This window comes from Hoplias malabaricus, chromosome 13 (assembly GCF_029633855.1).
Source record: "Hoplias malabaricus isolate fHopMal1 chromosome 13, fHopMal1.hap1, whole genome shotgun sequence".
NCBI lineage: Eukaryota > Metazoa > Chordata > Actinopteri > Characiformes > Erythrinidae > Hoplias > Hoplias malabaricus.
This window is the reverse complement of record NC_089812.1, coordinates 20,163,903-20,191,584: the sequence shown is the minus strand read 5'-3', so window position 1 is coordinate 20,191,584 and position 27,682 is coordinate 20,163,903. Positions and strand designations below refer to the sequence as shown.

Here is a 27,682-nt window from a genome sequence, read left to right as displayed (position 1 = left end):
ACCAGAAAAACTGCAGAAAGGTTTAGTGGGTTTTGTTCGAAAGGCGCATGGCGAGAAATCACTTCCATCAGAAAAATAAAAAACTATTAAACACTGATTTTCAAAAGCATTGGCACCAGGTTCCAGTCTCTGAACCGGAGCACAGAACCCAACACACCACGCGTTCAGAACTGCAAGTCAGAACCAGAGAGGACCAGAAATGTCCTAAAAACACAATAATGTCAAAGTCTTCCTTAATTATTTCATAACAAAACAATGCCACACACCGTCTGAACTGAACACAGAGTAATATTTCACTGACGGGAATGTGGTCATAGTCTCTTTGGGAATGTGTGGTACTTGCAGATTACTTATGAATATATATTAGCTCATTACAATATTAGGAAAGTATTATATCACTCCTCTGTGATTGGGGCTTGTGCTGAGCTCAGTTTACAGATTTATTTCAGTGGCGATGTTTTCCAGAGTCAGGTCAAAGCTCACTTTTATTAAAGCAGTGATGGACCTGAGGGGTCACTGTGCTGGGAGAGGAAGGGGTTTAAATCAGAATTTCAGTTTGAAAGAGCTCCAGGTTTAACTCTTGCCTGTGTCTTCATCGTTAACCTTTCAACAGTGTGCAATGTTGGGTTTGAGGTTAGAGAAGTGAGCTTGAGGCTGGAGTGTCGCCGGGTCAGTTCCCGGGATCGGGAAGAAAAAATTCACGGCTGAAGTACCCTTGAGCAAAGTGCCTAACCTCCAAACTACTCCCAAGCGCCGACGTGTTCACAGCCCCCTGCTCCAGCTGTGCGTGTGTGTGTGTGTCCAATCAATCAAAATGGATTTATATATCGTTTTTTACACTGTTCTCCACTGTGCCCCAAGTGTGTGTTTGTGTGTTCACTGCCATGGACGGGTAAAATGCAAAGAAACAATTTCCCCAATCGATCAATAGTCATGGTAAACTCTGACACTGTGCTCACTTGCTCTCTGGGTTGAGGACCATCTACCCACCCTAACCCTACCCACCAAAATCTACAGCTTCCAGCCCCGGACCCTTTGCCAATTACACACCACAACTGAAGTAGAAATGGTGGCAGCACTGTTAGTGTAGCCCCAGATTCATGTCACTATTATTATTATTACTACTACACTGTAGCATATTGACACTTAACTGGTGATAGTGTAAATTTCTATCAATAGTGTGATCAGAGGAGGACAGTCCCCTCTGAGTCTTGGTTCCTCCTGAGGTTTCCTTTTCTGGCCTTGAGGGAGTTTTTTTCTGCCGCTGTCACCTTCGGCTGTTCGCATCAGGCTTTGATTCAAATGATCTGTTTTGATACTAAATCTGTGAAGCTGCTTTGTGACATCGTCAGTTGTAAAAAGCCCTATATATATATATATATATATATATATATATATATATACACAATTTGATTGATTGAGTTAATGTGAAATTACAAGTAAAACTGTTTCAAAATTATTTCTAAACCAATATCCTTGTGTTAAATAAACCAGTTTATAAAACCATCTGTAAATATAACACAGTCCCCAGGGGAAACAAGCTGCTGCATCATCAATAACCACATTTACACTTTATACACTTCCAATTAAAGGTCAGTCATTTTCTCTGCTGCATGTTAAACTACAGGTGTTATACTGACCCCTAGTGGATGTGTCAGAGATTCTGTGCCAAACCCCAGTTTAAACAGACTGTTGTGTGGCTTTGTGGCAGTAAAACCACAGACTGCAGCTTTAACTCTGAAAGTTTTTAGGACACTTCTAGAACATGGTGGTGTTGGATTCTGATAAACGTCCCTCATTAAGGGCTTTAGGTTCTAGATCTCTGATTACTGCACTAGTCTGTGTTAGCATGTTAGCCTTAGAGCAGAGAACCGCAGAGTGGGCCAGTGTAGGACCGCCGTAACCGACTGGATAAAGCGGATGCCCCGGTGACAGAGGCCCAGCAGAAGTTCTGAGACACTACTTTAACAGTCACTTTCTAAAGAAATCCTGTGGTGGTCAGAGCTGAGTCTGAACCAGCGCCGTCCTCATGCCCGGGTCTGTCCCTATTCCAGGCTGTGGGTCGCTCTAAATGGTCCAAAGCAGAGTTAAAAACCTGGAAGCTCTCAGTGACGACCGAAATGTAGTCAGGTCCAGAGCTGAGCTGGGCTTCTTTAGGGGAAAATTTATTTCATTTATTGCATCATTGATATTTAACTCTTTAATGCCCTCAAACTCAGAGCGCGGGACTGTGGTTTGTTGTTTCCCACAGAACACAAAGACAAATGCATGCCCTTTGAGATCTATAACATTTATCTATCTATCTGGACACCTAGCCACACCCACGACTCCACATATGGACATCCAGCTAACTGTTTGATCCAGGAGTTTGATGTATGATGGTAGGAGTCTGATTTCCACTAACGGAGGGAACTGGAGACGGCGAATATTTGGGTGAAAATTCATCACCTCCACCAACCCACCCCCATGCTCTGAGATGAGGGGAGGACAAGGGGCACCCCCACCCACCCAGAGGTGACTCAGACCCTCGGAGGGCTAAGGTATCACTGGGGCTGGAACTGCGGAACATTCGGGAGACCCTCCTCCAGACTTTGTAAACTGAGCGCTAGAAACTGAATGAACCTAAAATAAACAGAGACACTGCTCACAGGGCGCTATCTGGAGACATTCTGCGCATTCGTCTGGGTTTGTTTGTTTGTTTGTTGATTTGGTTTCATCAAGATGCAAACAACAGAGTATCAAATAATCCTAAAGTTATTTCTGAATATTTCACGTTACATTCTGTGAGCGTTCGGTGTGTAACGGCCTTCAGCATGTTCTATTTACAAAAAGAGCAGAGTTCAGCGTTGCCACTGAATCAAAAACAGCGAAATCATACTGTTCATCAGAGACAGACCGAGTTCACGCAGCCGTGTTTTTGCCCCGGGTCTTCAGCTCAGACACTCCCCGCCGAGTCCACATCCACAGCATGCAGAACTCAATCAGACTCCATACTGGTCCTGGTCGCGTCAGTCAGAGACCCGATGGAGTCTGAACAGAACCCAGCACTGCCTCTTTCAGATTCACACACACACACACACAGAGAGAGAGAGAAAGACAAAGTGGGGGAGAGGGAGGGAGAGAGACAGGGAGAGAGAGAGAGAGAGAGAGAGAGAGAGAGAGAGAGAGAGAGAGAGAGAGAGAAAGAAAGAGAGAGAAAGAGACAGAGAGAGACTGAGAGAGGTGTAGTGTGATAACGGGATCCTCTAACACGTCCAAACCTGGGGGTGGGGGAGAACACAGTCAGTCTTTGGTTCCAGAAAAGATCTAACTTTGTGTTTGTATTTCATTTTTGACTGAAGAAGTGATTGAGAAGAGAGAGAGGAATGACCAACCTTGACAGTGCTGTCCACTGCTCCGGAGAAGAGGCGCCCCCTGGAGACAGCGAGTGCTGTTACACTGCCCTGGTGCCTCAGCAGGGTCTGAGTGCAGATCATGTTATCCATACTCCACACCTGTACATGTGAGTAAACACAAGGACCAATCAGAACACAGAGGTGTGTCAGAAGTGCACACGTTAAATGAACCACACTGCTCTGTTTCCTGAATTCTAAAATAAAACATTTAAAGATTTTAGGTTCAATTCCATTCGTCATTCCCCCTCTCCCCCTTGTTTCTGAGTGTCCCCTCTCCCCTTGGAGTTGAGTTACAGGGTGCAGTGGTTAAATCTTGCCCTACGACACAGGACAACCCTTCAAGACCCTGATTCTCAGATTTTCATTCTGCAGAGTTCTGTTCAAACTTACACTATTTAAGGTGGAACTGTAAATTTACAGCTAACTCCCGAGACTCAGCTGCTCCTCGTGATGTTTTCTGCTCGTTCTGAAGTAAAAGCCATAATCCGTTGAAACTACATTAAACTCAGATAATACACTGGGGATCATAGAGTTTAAAGAAGGAAATACTGATATCTGTGGGTTTCTTTGGGCGCTGCACAGTGTCTCGCTGCTGATTCACAAGGAATCATAACCCTCTGTTTAGAGCGTGACTCTAAATAATCTCAGTCTGAAGACCCATGTTGCCCTCACACTTCACATCCTTCACCCCACCCACCCTCCCAACAAGAGCTGAGACCACCACCACCACCACTAGGGGGAACAGAGGCAGAGGGCTCAGTGGTAGGGGCCTGGGGGCGGGGGACTCAGTATTAAGAGACACAGGTAAAAAGACGTTACCCTGAGGGAGCGGTCGTACGAGGCGCTGAACACTTTGGTCTGGTCTGGAGTGGAGATAACTGCCAGAGCATAAACTGTCCCAACATGACCCGTCAGAGTTCGAACCTGCTCTTTAGACTCGATATCCCACACCTATAAAACACAACATTAAAGCAACTGTACTGTAAAGTGTTCATCCTCCTACTATCACAGTCAGGTGCTCATTAGACTCCAAACATGAAAACATCCAGATCCCAGACTCAACCCCCATCCTCCTCTTTACCCACCTGGGGTACTAAACAGGTAAAGCTAGTGTCACAGGGACCCGTCTGTCCGTTTCTTCACCTAAGGTTACTCCAATCATCATTTTCTTATTATTCACTCCTTTTGGACCTGAGTTGATCATCATCCTACAGACACTTTATTACTGTAATATGAGGCACAGAAGAGGATCATTCGCTAAAATTATCACAAAACTCTTTAGGTCTGCCCCTACTGTGCTCCCTAAGTTGTCAGTGACTCCGTAGGCGTCTGTTTATGTCGGTAGCGTTCTGCCCATGGTCTGTCCTCATGAGGTGCTTTAGTTAGACGCCAGATTAAGGTATCTCAGTAGGCAGCATATTTAATGTTCCTGAGAATTGGGACAGTCCATGTGTCTGGAGCACACTCACTGTGATGTAAAACACTCTCCATATCGACAGCTCACTGGGTTTTGGGACAGACCCAATATTACATTTAATTATTACCGTAGAATTTTATACTTTAAGCTTCTTACACGAGCACGTGTTACACGAGCTCATATTTAAGAACTGTGATCTCGGACATATGTCCTCCACCAGAGGACAGTGTGGAATCTGCCCCTTTGAGTGACAGACACAGACTACTGCAGCTGCGTGAAGAACCGAAGTGACGCTGATGGAAACATACGGTGATTGTTTTAACGATTGTTGAGAGTTCAGATTAAATTATTGCAGATTAAATTATTAAATAAACAATAAACAAATATACAAGGATTGTATGAACATATGGAACTAAATACAAAGTTTTACCTCTGAATTTATTAATGATTACAGTCGAAGATTATAAACCTCTAAACAACAAGCGAAAATAGTCTCGCCTTGAAGAAATAAATACAAACGAGGAGACACTTATTTCAGAGTCATTAAAGGAAGATTTCTCACATGGATGAGGTTCTCGTAGGTTCCACACACTATGTGGTGGTTGGTGACTGCGATGGAGTACACACTGCCCCCGGAGGTCTGGAGGACATGAACACACTCCAGAGAGCGGATATCCCAGATCTGACCAAAAACACAGAGAGAATTTAAACACAATAAAAACCAGGACTCCACTGATGAACATTTTGAGGCTGATTAAGATTCCCCGTAATGTTATAATAGAATTTAATATTTGTACAGTCAATGTTAAACAGTCCTTCTCTGGCCGATGATAAACTCAAGGAAGCAGCAGCTTTTTTATTATCTCTTATCAGATCCCATTACAAACAAAGTGCCATATTTATTTTAATATAATGGTAATTTATTTAAATGTACAATTTATAAATATTGATTTATCATCCAATCGCTCAAAATAATAAAACACTAATGAACTAATAATTAACCGAAAGCCAGAGTGGCACTGATGTGTTTCATCATGTTTCAACAGCGCCCCCTGTTGTGTGTCTGGTGTCCGTGTGGATTTCTGAAACATCCAGCTGTGTCTAAACTCCAGCTGCAGATACATTGAGCCCAACATCACCACCAAGAACACAGCTGTTACCACAGCAACAACCCTCTCGCTCCTCTGTCTCTTCTCTGTTACCTGTTCCATATCTCCAGACATTCTCTCCTTTTTCCTCTCTCTCTCCCACTCTTCTCCATCTCTTCCTCTTGTGCATCTCCCTCTCTTTATAAATTCTCCATCCTGTCCTCTCTATTCCCCTCCTGTGCCTGTGTTCTCCCTCTCTCTCCTCTCTCCTTCTTCCTCCAGATTTAGAGTTTCTCTCTGCATGTGTTTAATTCTCTACAAATGTCTCTTGGAAACTTGGATTTTAAACTACACAGAACACTATCGCTTCAATCAGCAGTGAGAGCACCACTTGATCCTGAAACATTCAAACGAAACAGGCATTTAATCCTTCATCCTCAGCTACAATTATCCATTTAGGATGAAGAGGGGGAGAAGTTCCGGTCCTGACCTTTATGGTCTGGTATGATCCGCTGTAGAGATGATTCTGAGACGCCACCAGAGCTCGAACCCAGTGGTTTAACCCCGTCAGCTCCTTCTTCAGCTTCAGCTCCGTCCCTACGATGTCCCAGACCTACACAGACACACACACACACACTTCAGAACGTGGTGGAGATGTGGTTGTATTTGGAGAAAACACTTGGGAAATTCCTGCAGTGATGAGGTCATTCATCTGTTTTTACGAATCCACACACACATCTGCTGTGTGGAGAACACTGTGTACCCTCAGGAATCCTGTTCCACAGTCCAACCCCAACCCTGTGCACCAGTGTGGGCTCTCAGAGACTGACCTTGATGGCCTTCAGAGAGCCGCTGAATAGCATGTTGTGGGAGGAGACGAGCGTACACACGGGATTATCATGAGCTCGAATCGTGTTCACTTTCTGCAGTGTCTGAATGTCCCAGACCTGAGAAAACACACACAAACACATCAGTGAACATTAAAAAGGCATCTATTCTCAGATTTTGGAAATTATTTAAATCGACCCTCACTCACAATGATGGTGCAGTCAGCTGAGCCACTGTACAACTTATTCCTGCAGAGAGAGAGAGAGAGAGAGAGAGAGAGAGAGAGAGAGAGAGACAGAATGGGAATGTTTCATACACACAAATGTAACCCTTGAATCTTAATTCTGGTTGTTGGATTTTAAAGGGATCACATTATGCAAAACTCCACACTGGTGGAAAAAGTGTGGAACTGGATCTTACCAAGACAAACTTGGAGACAAAACAACTTCGCTCTGACTTTGCCCTGCATCTTATGTACAGGTGTCGGACAATGAAAGTGAAACACCTGGTTTTAGACCACAATAATTTATTAGTATGTTGTAGGGCCTCTTTTGCAGCCAATACAGCGTCAATTCGTCTTGGGAATGACATATACAAGTCCTGCACAGTGGTCAGAGGGATTTTAAGCCATTCTTCTTGCAGGATAGTGGCCAGGTCACTACGTGATGCTGGTGGAGGAAAACGTTTCCTGACTCGCTCTTCCAAAACACCCCAAAGTGGTTCAATAATATTTAGATCTGGTGACTCTGCAGGCCATGGGAGATATTCAACTTCACTTTCATGTTCATCGAACCAATCTTTCACCAGTCTTGCTGTGTGTATTAGTGCATTGTCATCCTGATACACAGCACCGCCTTCAGGATACAATATTTGAACCATTGGATGCACATGGTCCTCCAGAATGGTTTGGTAGTCCTTGGCAGTGACTTGCCCATCTAGCCAAGTACTGGGCCAAGGGAATGCCATGATATGGCAGCCCAACCCACCCCCATGCTTCACTCTGGGAATGCAACAGTCTGGGTGGTAGGCTTCTTTGGGGCTTCTCCACACCGTAACTCTCCCGGATGTGGGGAAAACAGTAAAGCTGGACTCAGAGAACAATACATGTTTCACGTTGTCCACAGCCCAAGATTTGCGCTCCTTGCACCATTGAAACCGATGTTTGGCATTGGCATGAGTGATCAAAGGTTTGGCTATAGCAGCCCGGCCATGTATATTGACCCTGTGGAGATCCCGACGGACAGTTCTGGTGGAAACATGAGAGTTGAGGTGCACATTAAATTCTGCCGTGATTTGGGCAGCCATGGTTTTATGTTTTTTACATACAATCCAGGTTAGCACCCCAACATCCCTTTCAGACAGCTTCCTCTTGTGTCCACAGTTGATCCTGTTGGATGTGTTTCGTCCTTCTTGGTGGTATGCTGACATTACCCTGGATACAGTGGCTCTTGATACATCACAAAGACTTGCTGTCTTGGTCACAGATGCGCCAGCAAGACGTGCACCAACAATTTGTCCTCTTTTGAACTCTGGTATGTCACCCATAATGTTGTGTGCATTGCAATATTTTGAGCAAAACTGTGCTCTTACCCTCTGCTAATTCACACTCTGCCCTTACTGGTGCAATGTGCAATTAATGAAGATTGGCCACCAGGCTGGTCCAATTTAGCCATGAAACCTAAAATGACAGGTGTTTCAGTTTCAGCTGGACCCGTGTTACAGTGAAAGTGCAAAGACGTGGTTATGCGCAGCAAAACAGATACAACGAGCATGGAGAAATAAGAGCACTGAGTTAAAACAGAGAAAACAAAAACAGAAGAAAGAAAAACAGCAAAAAACCAAAGCTTCTGCTCCTCACTCCTCACTGATGTGTGCTCAGGGTTGGCGTGAACAGCGAGCGGCTCATTATCATTTAAAAGAACAGGTGCTGAAAGCAGGCGTTCTGAACAGGACTGTTTAGACAAGGGGAGAACACTGCTGTTGGGCTCGTGGGGGTTGGACCAAAGCAGGTCACAAACGTTTCATTAAGAAACAGAACTGTGTTCCTCTGTGGAGAAGAGGGTGGACAGGGTGGGGGTCCTCTTTAATTTTCTTGACAAATATTTTTTACATACAACAAATGTCCTTTAGGTCTGTGGAAACCAGCCTTTTTTGACACCTGTATCTGTAGGGTCTTCTCTAATTGCTGTGGTTACTCCTCTGCTAACGTCTCAGATGATCAGGAACATTACTAAAGAACGAGAGCCAGTCACACAGATACCTCCTGTCACATCTACACACTCACCCCTGAATACACAGCGCCAGCACGATGCCATCATGGCCCTCCAGCGTCTTCTGGCATTTGTAGGTGGTGCAGGTGTCCCACACCTAAACACAAAGTGAGAAAAGAGATTACACAAACAAAGAAGACTAGGTATCACACAAATACATCAAACCAGTGCAGACCCAACACACAGCATGGAGTTTATTTGCTCCAGAAAACAGTTCCACTTCTATCCTACACTTGACACTGAGCCTCATGAACATATGGTGCTTTTCCACCACATGGGCATGGTACAGAGACTACTCGTCTTTTCTCCTCCTCCATCAGGTAAATCAGGTCCTGGTTCTGAACGCGGGTTCTTGTTTAGTCGCTGTTCTCTCGTGGTTCAGAGCGCGCCGAGTAGGGACTAAACCGTGGCGTGTACACCTTGCAGAGCTCTGATTGTCCAGAGAGAGTCGTGACTCTACACCACGCAATGCAGACGTCCAGCACCAACTCTCCATCTGTAAAATCTTCAGCTGCAGCAGAGATCACATTTGTTTTAATCCAACTCACGAGGGCAGCTTCTAAAATTACGCCGTGGTCTTTTGAAGAGGTTCAAACGCTCCTTGGATCGGTGGCCCACGAAAGAACCCAGCGAGAGCTGGACGTTGCAACAAGGAAGGAACAAACTCAGTACTGTCTGAACTGATGACGGAGCTGTTCAGTCTCAAACAACAATACGCCAATAATACAACAAGTAACACTAACAAACAACAATACACCATGAGTAAACACCGCTTAACGTTACCTCCGCCGATGTTGTGGTTTCCAAAGCCCATTGTTCCCCTTAGAGACGGGGTTAGAGACGATACCCTGTACATTTCAGGGGGGAACTGTGGGATTGGAAAACCAACCACTGACCAAACAGAGAGTAGAGTCAGTATCATGCAGTGGAACAGCACTATTAGGCTCATGTGCAGCTACTCCAGAGCACCCCATTACATTTTTTGTGTTTCTACAGAACGTATACAGACCAGGTTCTGTAAAGCGAGGAGGCTCTGGATCCAGTGCGACCCTGATGAGGATAAAGTGGTTATGGAAGGTGGATGGATGGATGTCTTTAAAGTAGCTGATTACACTCACTATCAGGGGGACATCTGTTAACATTTGGACCTGTAGTGTGTGTAACTGAGAGTACCTTGATGGTTTTGTCTGAGGATCCACTGAAGAGTAGATCACCGGTGGAGTAAACACACAAACACCACACTGGACCCTGGTGACCCACAAACGTGCCCTTACACTTGAAGATCTGCTGAGGGTCGTACGCTGGAACACAAGCAGACAGAGAGTGAGAACCAACACCCACAGTAAACAGAGACGTCGTATCCCAGTGTGATGGAGCCGAGGAGAGGGCGGTACTCACAGCCGAGGATGCCCATGTTCAGCCGGGCGTTAATGTGGGACAGCTCGTCCTGGACACACGCAGAGACAAAGGGGAGTTAAAAGAGTTAAAAACTTATTCAGTGCATGTGCACAACAATATGGGCCCACCAATCCACATACTGTGAAACAACATTTACGAATGCTATGTGGGTGACTATTGACATATGGAGCTTGTCAGAACCGTTAGCCTCGTGGCTCCTGCTCTAAACCTTTTTTAAATTGAATTTTAAAAATAAAATTCAAACATGTCTTGGCCGATTGACTCCAGCCCTCATCAGTGGAAAATACATCTTTCTTTTGTCTAACTATTCTATAGGTTCTGTAGGATCAGGACTAACCCTGAAACTCTTTAAAACAGAGAGTTAGACCAGAGTCTCAGGTAGAAATTTAGATACCACTTTAAAATAAGTCTGCATTTATAAAGGTTTATACATGGTTTCAAAATATGTTTATTATATGGTTATTAATTAGGCTGTAAACACCTTAAAAAGGTAATTAATAATCTTTTGTAGCACAGAGATAAACAGGAACACTGACCTTATTTTCGTCTACTCCTGAAAGTGTCAGAACTGAAAATGCTGATTAAACTCATTAATAAATCTGTTCTGGAGCTGACAACTGATGGAGGACAAACAGTGAGGTCAGTATTCGGCGAGATCTGAGGGTTAACTGTAGATGGATGAGGGTTCACTATTTGGCAACCACCAGGTCACATTTTCACTTTCCGTCTGTGTTTTATAACTGGTTATTAATGATTTGTAATGCATTTATAACCTAATTAATAACCATTAATCACCTTATTGTAAGCTATTTATAAACCTTTACAAGTTTAGTCTTATTTTAAAGTGGTACCCAAACGCCCTTCTGCTTACATTGAGCATAGAAGCGTCTCTGCGGAACTCCATCAGGTCCTCACTCAGTTTACTTTGGTTCTCATCCAAAACATCTGGAAAACATCACAAACAGCTGCTCAGACAGTCCCAAAACCCCCTCAAAAATACAGGTGAGGGATTTTAAAGTCAGCAGCTGAAAGACTACGTTTAAAGTTGATTTGCAAAAGAGCAATTTTCAAATCACAATAATTTTAAATACACACAAATACACAGATCTCTCCTCACCAAACTTCAGCTCCAGGTTCTTCTCCAGCTGGTCCAGTTTCTCTGACAGCTTTCCGAGCATGGATCTGAGGAAGGAGATGTCCTGATCTTTCTGAGCCAGAGTCACCTGCATCTCATGGAAGCGATCATCTGTCTGCTGAAGAAACTCCTTCAAACCCTCGAACTTACAAACCTCCAGGTGGGTCTCGTACGTGTCCTGGTTCCCGATGAATGTGCAGCTGGAAATACAAGGAAAACTCGTAAAATAAACAGGAAAGGAGTAATGTGTTAAAATGTGCAGGCGGGTGGTTTTCATAGAGGATCTGTCTCCACGTTTCATTTTAAACATGAACAAAAACATCATTAAAACTTGAAGACAATCATGCGATGAATTTTTCGTGGTACACTCTCCACACACCCGTATTTGGAGTGAGGGCATTTGATGTGTTCACACTCCTTCAGATGAGCTTCCAGGTTCATGGTGAGCAGCGGAGGGCAGCTGGGGTTGTTTGGACACCGAACTGGTCTATAATCACAGCTCCCTTCATGATCCCTAAACAAACAAACAGATAAACAAAGATGTAAACAAACTAACAGCACGGAGGAGCAGTCAGTCTCTCAGTCCATGCTCCAGCTCACTGCTCTAAACGTGGGTGTCCTCTGGGGTCTGAGGGTAATATCTGCTGACGTCATTGACCTGCAGAATGATCCAGATCAGCAGATATTACAGGGCTGCACGCTAGGGCTGGGCGATGCGGCCATAAAGTAATACCACGATATTTCAGGGTGTTTTGGCAATGACTATATTCTTGGCAATAAGGACAACACACTGAAAAACACCTTTATTCATTTCAAGAACTGACTTCAGCAACAGGGGTGTCACGTTGGAGCAGCAGGTAGTGTCTCTGTCACAGCTCTAGGGTCCTGGAGGTTGTGAGTTTGAGTCCCACTCCGGTTTCCTCCCACGGACCAAAAACACACGTTGGTAGGTGGATTGAAGAGTCAAAAGTGTCCGTTGGTGTGAGTTGGTGTGATGTTAGTGTGTGTCGCCCTGTGAAGGATTGGCACCCCTTCCAGGGTCTGTTTCTGCCCTGAACTGGATAAGGGCTACAGACAATGAAAGAATGAATGAATGAATGACTACTGCAACAAAATGCATATTATATTATTATTAATGTTTATTAAATGAAATATATTTAATATATATATATATTCTTTATATTAAATGGTTTAATATTTTACTACAAATGTACAACATACTGCTGTAAACAACAGTAACTTACCCAGATGCTGATTTTGTATAAAATAAATATAGAATATAAATATATATAAATCTACCACACGACCAATACACAGAGAACGTACTGTGAATATAAACAGTAAACATAGACAGTTACACACAGACTGCCCTTAACCTCCACTGACTCAGTGTGTTATTTACTGTTGAGATTTATCTGCTGGGGTCAGAGCTCATTGGCTGCTGAACTCTAACAGCGTTTTTGATTTTTCTTGTCCTCAGCCGGGGGTTTCTGCTTGAGGAGGTGAAACAGATCCATTGTTTCCTCATTCTTTCATTCGTCAAATATTCTGTAATCACACCCCCTCCAGATGACTGAAGCCACGCCTTTTCCTCCACCTGAGAGCCACTCTCCACTGCACTTCACTTTGTCTAAAAGCCACATGTAAAGAGCGTGTGATGGGTAACTGCATGATGTCATTAACGTAAACAAGTCCAAATATCACTATTATCAACTCTTTTTAAAATTATATATTGGTATTACTACAGCAGCCCTACTGCACATATAACCTAGAGCCTGACTGAGTTACAGACATGAACAGATGTTCTCTGTGGAGTGGAACGCAGCGGCCAGGGCTTCATCCTGAGTTTTCAAACTGATCACTTTCTGTTTTAAAATTTAACAAACAAAAACAGGGAACATTATCTAGCTCTAAGGCTCCTGACATCCACAGACATAAGGGAGGTCAGATTCTGAGTTGGAATCCAGTGCAACACCCAGCACATGCCCTGCATTTATTAAAGTGGCCATTATACTCATGTCTGACTTCATTAGACATTCATGCATAGCACCCGAATGTCGTCTCTCTACATCTCCACACTGACAGCTGTATTCAGCAGCATCTAAACCTGAGGAGCATCTGGGATTTGTTTGTTTTGAAGAAGGTGCAAAGCACTTTTCTGAGCCGCTCTGGATAAAAGCGTCTGCTAAAAGCTGTAAAATGAAAAAAGCCCCATGTGATCTGCTGATGTTTACAGCTCTCAGTATTCACTCTGTTTCCTAAAACCACACCAACATGTCAGTGCCACCTTAGAGAACCTGCACATAGGAATTTACTGACATTTTTTGCATGAGGATTTAATTTACAAATGTTTCCACTGACCCCAGACGTAGTCAATAGGCCAAATGTTGCTTCCTCTGTTTAACTCTGGAGCTACGAGGCTAAGGCTGGCGTCAGACATCGTGGAAGAGATTACTGAAGAGATTTGGGGGTGGACAATTTTGAGAGCCTCCAGTGTAAAACTGACCTAAAGAGTAAATCTGGGAGTCGCAATCATTTACCCAAACATGTTTTAAAAGGAGAAATCGGTCTTTATCTGCACTGATTCTCCTTCACATCTTTAAGCAGCTGTTATACTGACACTTAGTGGCCTGGAGGTCTCAGAAATTCTGTGCTAAAGCAGTTTTATGCAGGGGACATAACTCGATTGATGCAGGGAAGACTATCTACTGTTTCCACTGATTCAGTTATGGTGTAAAAACTACTGACTGCACCTTTAAGAGATGCTGCTGACTGCGTCCTGAAACAGTAAAAAGCTGTGTGTCCTCACTTCCTGGTGCTGAGTTTGATGGTGAACGGACACCCAAGCGGGTCCACCTCAAAGGATGCGGGTTTTCCAGACGCCACGGCTCTACAGCCATATTTACAGTGAATAAACAACTCTCCAATCTGCTCGGCCACTGCAATGTTATTCACCACCACCGTCAGCTTGGAGTTGTCCACCGGACACTTCTCTACAGAGAGAAACACACACACACACACACACCCTTCTCATCACAGTTCTACACTTCCTTTACACCCCAGCATTGTTTTAAATCCAGTCTTCCTCACAGTTTCATCCTAAAACTTCCCGGAGAGACGGGAACACACTGTTGCTCAACACGCTTGGAGGAGAACACTAACAGATCACTGGATTACACTGTGATAACAGGAAGGGCCATTTTATCTACCCAGAAAACACAAGGTGAGGGACTGGGTGAGTATGTGAGGGACTGGGTGAGGGACTGGGTGAGGGACTGGGTGAGGGACTGGGTGAGGGACTGAGGGACTGGGTGAGAGACTGAGGGACTGGGTGAGAGTGATCTTTCAGCGTTCTTGACCTCACTTTCAGATCTTGACCTCACTAATGTTTATGTGGCTGAATGCCATCAAATCCTCACAGACGTGTTCAGTGCCTTGGAGTCTTGTTGTAAACATTAGAACCTTAAATTTCATTTATACATTTTACATAACACACGCAGAGGGCTCTTACCTGAGGTTAAGGCACAACGCCTGCAGAAGGTGTGCTGTAAGATAAAGAGAAAATATTTCAGCTTTTTCCTCACCTTAATTTTAATAAAGTGTTCTGTGCATTTTCCACCCTCCGCTTCAAGGAAAACAAGGAAAAATACATTTAACCAAACTGGGGCCAATTACAGCAGTGGAGGGATGGGCAGGGAACTGTGGATGTGGTCTGATCTGAGGTAAGAGTGGAGCTGGGCCTTCAACTACCCTCCTCTAAATGTTACACAGTGCGACTTCTGCATTGCTGAGCCAGGAGCAGCGATGAGAGAGGCTCTATTCTCTCTTTAACAGTTTAGTGGAGCATCACAATGAATTTGAAGCATGAATTTTAAGGTTTTTAAAATTTCCTAGTGTTTCTTTAACTCAACTGACAAGGGGGACATTATGTGGAGTGTGTGCAGACGGATGTGTACAGGGGTAAGACCACTCACCCCACAGGTGGTGATGACAGGGTCCTTAAACACGCTGCAGCACAACTGACAACACAACTTCACCGAGGGCTGCTCAGCAAACACCTGGGGCTCCTGAGAGAGAGCGAGAGAGAGACTGTCTATCAGTCTCAGCAGGCCAGTGTCAGAAACACATGCACTGCAGTCACAAAAACAATTCATTTGTTACACAAAAAGAGGAAGATATGTAAGCCAGGGGGCACTATAAATCACCAAGGTCATATCTGTGAGGGGTCTTAATGTTTTGGCTGGTATATATGGGTGTGTGTTTGTGTTTATGGATGGTGCTGTTACTGACTGTATCTTCCTCTTCTTCGTGCAGAGAGAAAGTGGAGCGGAGGGACATGTTGGACTCAGAGTGAAGAGAACGAACTGATATAGCAGAATCCGAGCGGCGAGGAGTTCCTATGGGGGGCTACACACACACACACACACACACACACACACACACTACAGGTTACTGATTTGCAGACACACATTTGTTTTTACTCCCTGTCCTTGTTGATTTCCTAAGCACATCTGGCCCTGCTCTCTCTGGGACGGCCCCTTCCATCACATCAGCGCAGGAGTCTGTTGACTGATGTGCCAGACCTGGGCGGTCGGCGCTCTCCTCGGATGTGTTGAGCTGTCCGGTGATGCTGCAGTAGCTGCAGTGTTTGATAGACATCATGGGGTCTGTCCCAAAACCTAGTGAGCTGTCGACATAGAGAGCTGGGCTGAATTTTATTGTGGCAGTGAACGGTTTCTCAGCCACAAGGCAATCCAATGATGCACCATCAGCACAACTCCCGTGTATTTCTCTCTTCTCCCAGAAGAAAAAAAAATACAAGTCACAAAAATGTGAAGAGCAGACTGCACAGCCCTGAAACGCCAAGGCAACGCTAGCTGCTGAGGGTAGTAAACACCGACTGTGGTGTGGGCGGGAACAAGCCATGACATCATCGCTCTCTAACTACAGCGTCTCAATAATCCGCCTCATGAGGACGGACCACCGTTAGAGCACCGCCTACTTCAACATACGCCTACGGAGTCACTGCTTACTCAGGGAGTTCAGTGGGGCTTGGGACAGACGAGAAATGTGTTTGTCCTCTCCCTTCCAGTGCGGGGAACTGGAGCAGAAACACTAAAATTGATCATGTAGGAACCACGGCGTCTGTGATTGGTCCAAGGAACTGTCAGAACCAATCATTTTGATTTGCCATTTCTCTTTGTTATATCTCATTTACATAACGGAGAGAAAGTAGGCTTGGTTTGATGCTTGTAGTCTCTCAGGAAACAGGGCTCATCTGTCGCCTGAGGGCATGGTCCCCATGCCCAAAGCCAAGCGTGTGCCAGAGGGGTGTAAATCTGAGTTAGTGCAGGGTAAACTACCACTGAATGCCCTTTGGAAGTGAGAAGGAAGGTTGTGTTCTCAGTAGAGTTCATGCCACTTGCTCACACTCCAAAATCAATACGAGGTTTTAATGTAATAATGAGACGCAGACTGCTGCAGCTGATTTAACGAAACCAAGGCCTCTCCGCCATGGGTTCGGTTGATGACTCCAACTCTGCGTGTGTGTTCCAGCTGCTGCAGCAGTTGGAGCGGTTAAAACCAGTCATCAGTTTGCCTTTGAGTTATAAATAATAACTCCCTCATCAGGAGACGTTCCTCTGCAGCTGGACAGAGGAAAGGAACCCAGACAGCTGGCCCTTCTCTCAGGTGGAGCCAGAGCTCAGCAGTAATCAGAGAAAGAGAAAACACAGCAAAACAGATCAGATGAGCTAAGCAGGACCTGCAGAGCACCATATGGACAACAGGCATCATTACACCTTATCTGATGTTTCTTATTGCCACTGCTGCACCCAAACCTTGTTTCTCCAGAAGTGTAGGGTTTACAGGAGAGTAGTAATAACACACTCACCTCGCAGGGTCAGTGGATGTGTTTCTATTGGTTTGAGATAAATTCTGAGGCAGTGAAAACAGCTAATGTTTTTAATGGGAACTGTTTGAAAAATGAAAGTGTTCATAATGAGTTCAGTGTGGTGGTGCTTACCATGCCGTCGTCGTCGTCCCGGGGGGAGTAGGTCAAGGTGCTGGAGGACGAGGGGGTCCTGCGGTGCTGTTTATAATTACTGCTGGCCTCTGAAATTCAAAACCAACGTTAATTATTACAGAAGATCAATCACTGCCCCCAAGCATGGGCCTTAATCAATACCAGAACCAGGTCACTCCACAATGACACTGTCCCAACACTCAGTTAATGGCATTCAGCAGCACCGAGATATCCCTCCCCCTCCTTTATTCACCACCGTGTGCTGGTTTCATCCTGTAAACCACCGAGTGCCAAACCATCAGCAAAACATCATCTGTTAAAGACGTTACATTTTATTACAATACTCCAGGAAGGACAGAAATAGAAGAGATCAGATGTTATTTTACAGACTCCGCTCACAGACTCAAATCTAAAGACCACAGAGCAGAGCGTGGAGAAGTGGATCAGGATCCTGTTCCACTCAGAGTCCAGAGTAAAAACAGCGGATCTGTGAAACTTTAATCAAGCTTAATAAAATTAAGAATTAATTTTTGGGCCGATGTTATAAGAAGCGCCTTGCTGTGGCCAAAACTGATATTAATAACCCACAAATTTACTTCTACACCTTTAAAGGTGTATATATATTAATATATATATTATATTAATATATGTATACAAGCTTGTTAAACTATAGCATGACGTATGTCCAAGCTGGTTCCCCTCCTCGCCAGCAGAGGTCACTCTCCCTGCAGTGTTAGCCATCTCTCCCTCCCCAAAGCAGAGCCTTCAATCGACAGCTATGAGCCTTTATCTCTAAATGTGTGTGATCTGAGCCTCGGTTCACTGGAAAATCACCTGCTGTGGTGTGTGTTAAACCACAAGTGTATGTTAGCAGCTGTGCTTCTAAACAGAACTGTCTTATTTCACTTATTTTACAACTTCTCTGCTCCTCCAGCAGAAATATACTCTCTCTCAGAAACTGGCTTTTATCGTCGACACATGTCAGCGTGCACTGTCGGGCTGTGCTGAGATGAACTCAAATTTGTGCAGGGAGCAGGGAGCAAGGCAGCCTCACTAGGCTACACTACCCTACACCTTTCATTTATCACATTGTGGGTGATTAATATAAATAATTTACAGCAACACATTAAAGCTAAACCACTTTTCCTTATAAATAATTATTAAATTAATAAGCTTTACCTTTGCTAACTGTTGCAACAGCAGAAAACGTGGGCCCAAAACCCGACTCCATTCTGATCTGTGTGAACAAATACAAAACAATCCATTTACATTTTTAGGGCTAGAAAACATTCAGTCATTTCCACCAACAAAAAGCAGCAATGTTTATTATTTTACACTGTTCACTGTAAAGACCAGCTCACAGGACACGAAGCTCTGAGTCTGAGCCAGTTTACTCTCCAGAGTGGGTCCCTACATCCAGGTTTAACAGAGGTTTAATACAGAATCTCTGACACATCGAGGCCACTAGATGTCAGCATAAAAGCCGTTTCAGAATATTAAAGGAAATTAGTGGCGAAAACACTTCTGCTTTAAATCCCATTTTTGGTTCATAATGAGATAAATTTTCATAAATGAAAATAAGTGCAATTCTGAATATCTTTATACAAAATTACTTCCCACAATTACTTTACACAAGAAACCACCCTCATCCCGCTATTCATTGTAATTTAAAGTTACAGTGTGTAAGATGTGTTTGTTGTAACAAGGTTAGGGTTATGGTTCGAGAGGGTTAGGCTCAATCCCATTCCTCATTTCCCCCTCACCTTTGTTTCTGAGTGTCCTCTCTCCCCTTGGAGCTGAGTTACAGGGTGCAGTGGTTAAATCTCCCCCTACGAAATGGGACAACCCTTCAAGACCCTGATACATCATCAGAACACAAATAAAACAGAGCAGTGCGTCATTCCCAGGCGACTAGGGCCGCTCTGTAGCAGCTCTGCACCAGTCTACAGTGATATCAGAGGAGCTGCTGGACTTTAGTTACATTCAGGGCTTTATTCTCCTTCAGAAGAGTTCCACAATCAGAGATTACCCCTCGCTCTTCTGTGATATGGAGCTCAGCTCAGATTCTCATTCTGCAGAGTTCTGTTCAAACTTCCAGATCCACCTTAAATGCTGCAGTAGCATCAGGCGCTAGAATGTAATTCTTACACTATTTAAGGTGTAACTGTAAATTTACAGCTAACTCCCGAGACTCAGCTGCTCCTCGTGCTGTTTTCTGCTCGTTCTGAAGTAAAGGCCATAATCCACTGAAACTACATTAAACTCAGTTAATACACTTCAGATCATAGAGTTTAAAGGAGGAAACACTGACATCTGTGGGTTTCTTTGGGCGCTGCGCAGCGCCCTTGCTGCTGATTCACAAGGCGTCAGAAGCTTCCGCTTGGGGCGTGACTCTAAATCTACATTTAAAGTTGTATATAGCCCTCCCATTCTTTCCCAACAAGAACTGAGACAAACACACCCAAAATGGAGGAGTAGGGCTAATGGGAAATGGGATTTAGTCTTGAGTTTTGCTTTTAATATCATTTTAAAATATAATTTTTCTAAACTTTCTTGATTCAGATCTAAACTTTAGATGGTATTAGACATGTCCATGTTCTGATCCAGCCCTCACTGAATGCACCTTTAACACAAACGCACTCATGATCATCAGTAAATGCCCAGCACAACCCACATTACACAATGTTCTTCCTCACACTTCCTACAATCACACAATTACACAACAGAGCATCATTCTCCAAACTCACCCAATGTGTTTACTGGTCTATTTACAATGTATTAATGAGTAAATAAATATAAATGTAAAAATATAGAAAAGTAGTCCTCACCCCGCTGTTGATATCAGTCACTGATGAGCAGATGTTGGAAGCAGCCGTGGATCCTCCAGAGAAACGATTGTAGCGTTGTGCTTTACCAGAGCTCATAATCCATCAAATCCACAAACAGAAGGGTCCTCACACCTGCAGAAATACAAGTACAGAGTTACAGAATCAGGATCTGAATCACTATTCATCAAGTATCAGACGACCAAGGGATTTCTCTTGATGCAGGTATCAACGAGAAATAAACGACCAATAAAATAAATCCAGGTTTAGTGAATAAATATTGGGGGCTGTTCGATACATCACTGGAACAATTATAATGGTATGTATCATATCGCAGAAACTCAAACAACAAATTAATGGTAATGTCTCTGTATGATGTTAGTTCTAGACCACAAACACTACTCCTCACACCCAATGCCAAGAATCACCCAGAAGAGTTCCTCTGGTGTGTGGAACAGTGGAACTGTGTTCTCTGGAGTGATGGAGTTCCTTTGGTGTGTGGAACAGTGGAACTGTGTTCTTTGAAACGATAGAGTTCCTCTGGGATGAGTTGGAGTGGTGAGTTTAATCCAGAACTAATTCCCCACACCAGCCCCTGACCCTCACTGATGAGGCTGAGCTCCATCAGATCCACACAGCTATCCTCTAGTGTGTGGAGTAAAGACTAAACAGAAGTTGAACAGTTATAAATGAGAGATGCAATGATCTTCATTGTTTATGCGTTGGCAACATTGTAATTCATCAGTCATGCCAATAAAGCTACTCTGAATTGAACTGAATTGAGAGACAGACAGACAGACAGACAGACAGAGAGAGAGAGAGAGAGAGAGAGAGAGAGAGAGAGAGAGAGATGAAAAACAGGATAATTAAGAGGGAAAGAGATAAATACATGTAGGCAGAGACAATAAAGAAAGAGAAGACAATGGGAGAGTTGGTTTGACAGAGAGAGAGAGAGAGAGAGACTCAGAATGAAAGAAAGGGAGAGTCAGACAGAAAGAGAGGTAGAGAGAGTGAGAGACAGAATTAGAAGCAGCTGTCTCCATTAGTCTAAAAAACAATTAGAGCAGTTCAGTCGTCTAATCTCCAGCACCCACGTCATTAAGCAAGTCTGAACTGGTTACCACGGCAACAACTCCACAACTTCACTCCAGCCAATCAGATTCACACAAACAACACAAAACAAACAACAACATGGAGGATGATAGCGGTGAGAAAACACGTTATGAAACAGGTCCAGAGTGTGAAATAATGGCTGAATAATAACAGTGACACATTTATTACTGATATAAACAAAATTCCTGGCATTAAAAGGCAGATACCACTATTAATGGTACCTTTTAAAGGGCCCACAGACCTGAAATTCAATTCCAAGTGATGCCACAGTCATCCGTAAACAGAAGTAAGAAGTAAGTAACTTTAGCAGTTAGTGTTCTCCTTCAAGCATGCTGAGCTGATGGAACTGAATCAGTTAGTGTTTCAGAGCACCAGGCACGTTTAGCCCTACACATCCATAGTGATGTTATCAACACAGACATCTATTTGAAAGACACACAGCCAATCACATTAGAGTTCATTTACATACATCAGTCTTAAAAGGGACATTAACATAAAACAGGATTTAAATCTGAAAGTTAGAGAGAGGCTGGGGAGTGGTCACGTAACTAGGAATTTTAATGTTTTTTGGTGCATAAAAATCACACAAATGCGAAATGCAATGAAAATACTAAGCACAGGCCCTTTAAGTTACCACTGACCTCTTCCCTTCTTTACAAATTCTAAATCCCTCTTTCATCACTCCCCAACATTTCACTTTTACACAACAATAAAACTTCCCAAAAACCTCTGACAAAAAGTTTTAAAAGCATTACAGGAACATAACAGGAAGGCTAACTATATTTATCTTTGTATAATTAAAACACAGTGTGAATAGACAAACATTCCACTCACAAACCTGCAGAACTGAGTCTCCTCAGTTCCCAAACGCTCCCACAGTGTCAGTAAAGGAAAGGGGATGGAGCTCAGCACCAAACTCACCTCCATCTCCACTTTTCTGGAGAGAGCTGCAGGTGTCAGACTCTAACTGTGTTTATATTTACAGAGTACAGTCCAGTTCAGAGTCAGCACTGAAATCTGTTCTTTGAGATTCATATAATAAAACATCAGGATAATTAACACTGCACAGATTCCTGTTTTACTGCAGTTATAAACAGACAGATGTGAATCCGTGTGACAGTCAGGCTTCCTGTACTGGATTCAGTGTATAACACTTACTGAATTTATATTTTTATAAATGTGACTAAACGTGTCTGTCAAAATGTTGTGATACTTAAAGGTAATCACATGAAAATATTTAAATCTGGAAATATAACTGATAACTTCTCAGTTGAAAAAAGTTATCAGAATCATGAATGTATCATATATAAAACAATTGATTCACTAAACTAAGATATGTTTTCTAACACTTCCTAATGGAATTTTCCGTTCCACCTTAAATGGTGCAGAAGTTCACATTGTGGAGCCCGAGGCGCCTATGTAAACTGCCTCACCATTTAAGGTAGTATTGCAAATTCCAAAAAAACAATCTGGTGAAAAGAAAGCTAAACTTCAGCGCCGTTTTTCAATACTTTCTAAAGCATTACACAAATCCTCTAGGGTCTCATAAAGTTTCTCAAGCTCTTAGTTTACAGACAGTACACCAATATTCGTGCGTTTTATTTTATTTTTGTGAATATTCGCGTTTAAATCCAGTAACTCGTCCTTATCTAACCAAGGCTAAAGAATGCATTTCCCCCCAAATCCTGTAACACACCTCGCAGTACGGCCGTTTAATCCGATTTAAACCCTGAAAAAAACACAGTTTTGATCATATTAGTTCATATTTATTCCTGCGTTTATCAAAATCTAAAAGATTTTTTACCTGCAGAGAAATTTCTCATTTTCTCCAACGTTGTGGCCAAATGGTGCGCTATGAATCATGGGAACTGTAGTACGAAACATACAAGAGACTAATAAAACGAAACACTGAAGAACTACAACTCCCACAGTTTGTAACGCACCGTGTTTTATGAATATGGAAGACTTGGATAGTACGAGTTTACGTTTATTAAAGTGACAATAAGTAAAATATTTGTATTTCTATATTTTAATTTTCATTTTTCTATAATCTTTTTATTTTATCTAAACATTTTATTATTTGTGTGATATATGTGCAGCAAAGAACTATACAAATGATTACATTATAAATTCTCACTTTCCAGTTTCTTTACATTCTTTGTCAATTAAACCTGCTGTATTAGTGACTGACTGGTATGTAAATGAGCTTTGTTCTAATTGGCTGCTCTGTATGATTCAGAGAACAGCTGAAATACTCCGTATAGCTTCTGCTAGAAAGAGGGGCGGAGGTAAACTGCTGTCAAATAAGTGGGTGTATTTTTGCTTTTGTGACATAATCAGAAAGTGCATTCAGAACAGGCTGTTATTTTCTGACTCATATGTAAATGAGGTCTCTTTTAATTGTCTGCTCTGTATTAGTTCCTGGTAACTTCGACTAGAGGTACGGGGCTAAATTGCTGTTGTTCCAATAGGTGGATATGTGTAAGTGTAAATACTGTTACTGTGACGTCATAAAATGTGTTAATTTAAAACAAGCAATTTTTCAATATACGGAAAGGGAATGGAGTTAGTAAATCTTTTTAGAATTTTAGAATTTAAAAAATCTTTATTTTCAGTAAAAATAGAAGGAAATGAAGCTAAATGTGGTAAATGTTCTTTGAGTATCTGAATATTTTTACAGAATCATTTTAACCGAGTAGTGGCGAAGTGAATAAAACGATACTTATTATAGTACGACTCAGAGTTATCATTCTAGGGTAAATGTAGCTGGATGTGGAAAAAAGGTTTTTGTATGTTTAAAAATATATATCTATTTATTAACTGGATATAATGTACTGTATTTTAATGTGTTCATAAACACTGTAAACAAACAGAGGAGGGCGCTGTTTGATCAAATCACTCACATTGAACCCTTCTCCGTACAGACTGCGTTCCTGGACAAAAAGAATACAATAAAATTATAGCTTATTATCTTACAGCATTCCAGTTACATTTATATCGTGTTTGTATCTAGCAGAAAGCCTCACTCATTATTGTGTGTTTATAAATCTCTATTCACAATGCTTCCACTTTAAAAAGTTCAAAGCACCTGGAAACTTCTGTAAGTCATCTGTACAGAGCCCTGCTGGTGAGATTCCTTCAGAATAAATAAAGGCATGTGAACAACATGATAACACAGGGGAAAAAGATATTTACATTCACACATTCATCCGACTTCACTGATTTTATTGATTTTTTTACTTGCTGTTGATATTTCTATTGCTTTTAACTTTCATATTGATTTATAGTTTTTCTCAATCGAGTTGGTACATTTCTCACATTATGATTTACATTGGCATCACAACAAATGCATTTCCAAAAGAGTTTGTGCAAACAGCAAAACTCAATAGAATACCTGTAAAACCACCCAGCTTGCTCAGAATTCTTTGTTTTTGCCTCAAAATATTTATGTCAATCAACTTGTTAGTGCCATCAGAATGTCTAGTCTGTGTCTCATTGCCTATGAACAAGGCAGTCAATATACTTAGTCATGTTATAAGTGCAGTGTACACTGTCAGCATGTTCTAATGTATGTTAGATAAAATTTTGATAAAAGTTTCAGTTTGCTTTGGTGCATTTTTCACATCACTATTAACATTTGCAAAACAGTAAGTGAATTTCTCAAAACAATCAGTACAAACTGCAAAACCTAGTTGATAACCTGCAAAAGTGTGTCACTTGCTCAAAATGAATAGTTCATTCCTCAAAAGCAAGTATTCATATCAATAAAAGTGTCTGTGTTATCAAAACAAAAACTCCTGACACCATTGTTTATGACCAAGATAGTCAAATGGCTTTGTCATGTGTTCAATATGACAGTTCACTCTGTAAGTGTTTTCCAGTGCAAAAAAAGTCAGATTATGGTGACACTACCTGAAAATGTTCAAGACAGCACTATACACTATTAGGACACACATTTGAAATCTACAGTTAAGTTACACATTATTGTATTTAGTGAGGTAAATGAGTACAAGACACTCAATGTGTATGTTTTACATTTTTACTCCATATGCTCTTTGAAATTCTAATTTGTTCACAGCACTGTACAAAAGCAAAGTACAAACATATTTACAACAAATATTAGAAACACCCTTTGGGTAGAGTTGTGCACAACTGTAAACAATATTGCAGTACATATAGGAACATGCAAAGTACTGTAAATCATTCTTACACCTCCATACATTCCTGTCTGTCTGGCCACATATTTGCATCAACATCACAGCGAATATTATCCCTGGCAATGCAGCAAGGAAAGTATCTCCTCGAGTGGCGAATCCACCCTCTGCAAGACTCTGCTGTGATATCATCATATGCTGCATCCATGGCCACTAACAGGGCCATTTGTGAATGCCGGTCATATACCCTCCATCTCCAGGCAGAGAAATACTCCTGTTGGTAGATATTCCACCAGCAGCCTTTCATGTGCTGCCAACCACTGTCTGACCAAATCTGAGTGATGAAAAACGCACATTATCCCATATTACCACAAACTTGTTCAGATGGTCTCCATTTAGACCATCAGCAAATGTTGTGTGTTGTATGGACCAAAATGGGGGATATGGGTGACGTTTTCTGAGATGGCTGCACCCATTGTAATATTCCCTCCTCATTGGAGTGGGACATCAATGATTGCTTTCTGTCCAATGCAATTTCTTCCATGCTTTCTACCTTTGCCAGATTGAAACCCGTCTCATCAATGTATATGAATGTGTGCAGCAGTTCCCTGGCCTCCAGCTCCAGGACATACTTTATACTAAAAGAGAGAGAGAAAATCTATAACAAATTTTCCTGTGTAACATAAGGCATTTTGGACAGTAACCAGTTTACAGCACTGTACATTAGAGTATGCATAGAACACATAAATGTTTTGCCTGTGCATATTGGTGACAGATCTCCTTCACTCTGTCGCTGTTCTGTTCAAATAGCACATTGTACAATTGTTTCATGCGCATTTCATTTCTTCTGAGCATTCCGTCAATTATAGCAATTGAAACGTATTCAATATTCCCCAAAATATTGTCATCCTTTATAACAGCGCTTTGTATCTCTCTCAACCTTAGGGCATTGTTTGCAATCACCATTGCACAAATGGCTTCCTAATGTAAAAAGGGACCCTCTTCCACCTCTGCGAGGTTGTTTTGCAATCCTATGTGATGCAGTATAAAATTACAGTAATGTACAGTAAACATGAGATATATTGCTTTAACCAATATTACTGTAGTGCACAATAACAGTGCTTATGTCAGGAACGCGGAGCGGACTGACTGAGGGTGGACGCATTCACAATAAACGTTTATCAAAGGAAAATAACAAAACAGAGACTTTTAGCATAAGGAAAACAGGCTAAACTGGACACTACGAAATACACAGGGCAAACGGGACAGACAGACAACAAAGCGAAACAACGACCAAGGAAAAGAAACGACGACGGGGGAAACTTCGAAGACAGACAGATAACACGACCGACTTGACATATAACAAAGGTGAAATGTTCAACCAACAGGACGTGAGACAAGAGGGCTTAAATGCTTGACACAAACAAGACACACCTGGACAGATAACGAGGGGACAGGTTAACAAATGACAGACGAGGAGGCGGGACAAAGGCGGTACTAGAATAATAACAAACATAGCCATGTGCTAAAAGAGCACATGACCGGGGAAAACAGACATGACGAGGGCGTGACAGATGGCAGACAAAGGCAGACATAGGTACAGGGACAAGGACAGAGACAGGAATCAGGACAGGGACAGACAGGGGAACCAATATAACAGGGGGGTGCCCAGGCAGGGCAAATGTCTGTGGGGCAGTCTGAGGAACCAGCCTGGGCACAGTTCTGGGGATCGACCCCGAAGTCCTTGGGGCCGTCCCTCGGACACGACCAGGAGCGGCCGGGACCACAGTCACGGGTGCCGAAACGGCCGAAGCCATAGTCACTAGGACAGGAGCGGCTGAGGGAGCCGCGCTCACGGAGACAGGAGCGGCTGAGGGAGCCGCGCTCACGGAGACAGGAGGCAGGGGGACCCTGCGACGACGTGCACGGAGGCAGGGGCCCGTGCCGCTCGCCGGGCACGTGCTGGAGCAGTAATGGGTTTAGGGGGTTTGACGGGCACACCCATCAGAACCC

At 42.9% G+C, this 27,682-nt stretch overlaps 1 protein-coding gene across 3 annotated transcripts; it reads right to left on the bottom strand.

Annotated features, from left to right (window-relative positions):
• Positions 1 to 1,426: 1,426 nt before the first annotated feature.
• Positions 1,427 to 23,422, bottom strand: traf7 (TNF receptor-associated factor 7). Of its 3 annotated transcripts, none has more exons than XM_066642665.1 (21): positions 23,320 to 23,422; positions 20,406 to 20,537; positions 18,757 to 18,814; positions 17,578 to 17,666; positions 15,843 to 15,959; positions 15,527 to 15,619; positions 15,064 to 15,097; positions 14,362 to 14,545; positions 11,932 to 12,066; positions 11,535 to 11,752; positions 11,289 to 11,362; positions 10,397 to 10,445; positions 10,172 to 10,299; positions 9,013 to 9,095; positions 6,937 to 6,976; positions 6,731 to 6,847; positions 6,391 to 6,513; positions 5,375 to 5,494; positions 4,215 to 4,346; positions 3,375 to 3,494; positions 1,427 to 3,260 (listed from the first exon to the last, which is right to left on the bottom strand). In XM_066642665.1, the coding sequence occupies exons 2-21, from the start codon at positions 20,499 to 20,501 to the stop codon at positions 3,246 to 3,248; spliced, it is 2,025 nt and encodes a 674-aa protein (XP_066498762.1). In that variant the 5' UTR covers positions 20,502 to 20,537; positions 23,320 to 23,422; the 3' UTR covers positions 1,427 to 3,245. The 3 variants fall into 3 exon arrangements, with proteins under 3 accessions (XP_066498762.1, XP_066498763.1, XP_066498764.1); XM_066642666.1 differs by lacking the exon at positions 23,320 to 23,422 and adding an exon at positions 19,341 to 19,406 and having other exon boundaries at positions 20,406 to 20,514; XM_066642667.1 differs by lacking the exons at positions 1,427 to 3,260; positions 3,375 to 3,494; positions 4,215 to 4,346; positions 5,375 to 5,494 and adding an exon at positions 6,084 to 6,297.
• Between the last annotated feature and the right edge of the window lie 4,260 nt (positions 23,423 to 27,682).

Excerpts from the sequence above, each read along its gene's own strand:
- traf7 (XM_066642665.1), bottom strand. The coding sequence starts at position 20,501 with ATGAGCTCTGGTAAAGCACAACGCTACAATCGTTTCTCTGGAGGATCC. Across the intron at positions 6,848-6,936 it reads CAGCTGACTGCACCATCATT|GTCTGGGACATTCAGACACT; the intron begins GTGAGTGAGGGT and ends GTGTTTTCTCAG. Across the intron at positions 5,495-6,390 it reads GATCATACCAGACCATAAAG|ATCTGGGATATCCGCTCTCT; the intron begins GTCAGGACCGGA and ends GTTTTTGGTCAG.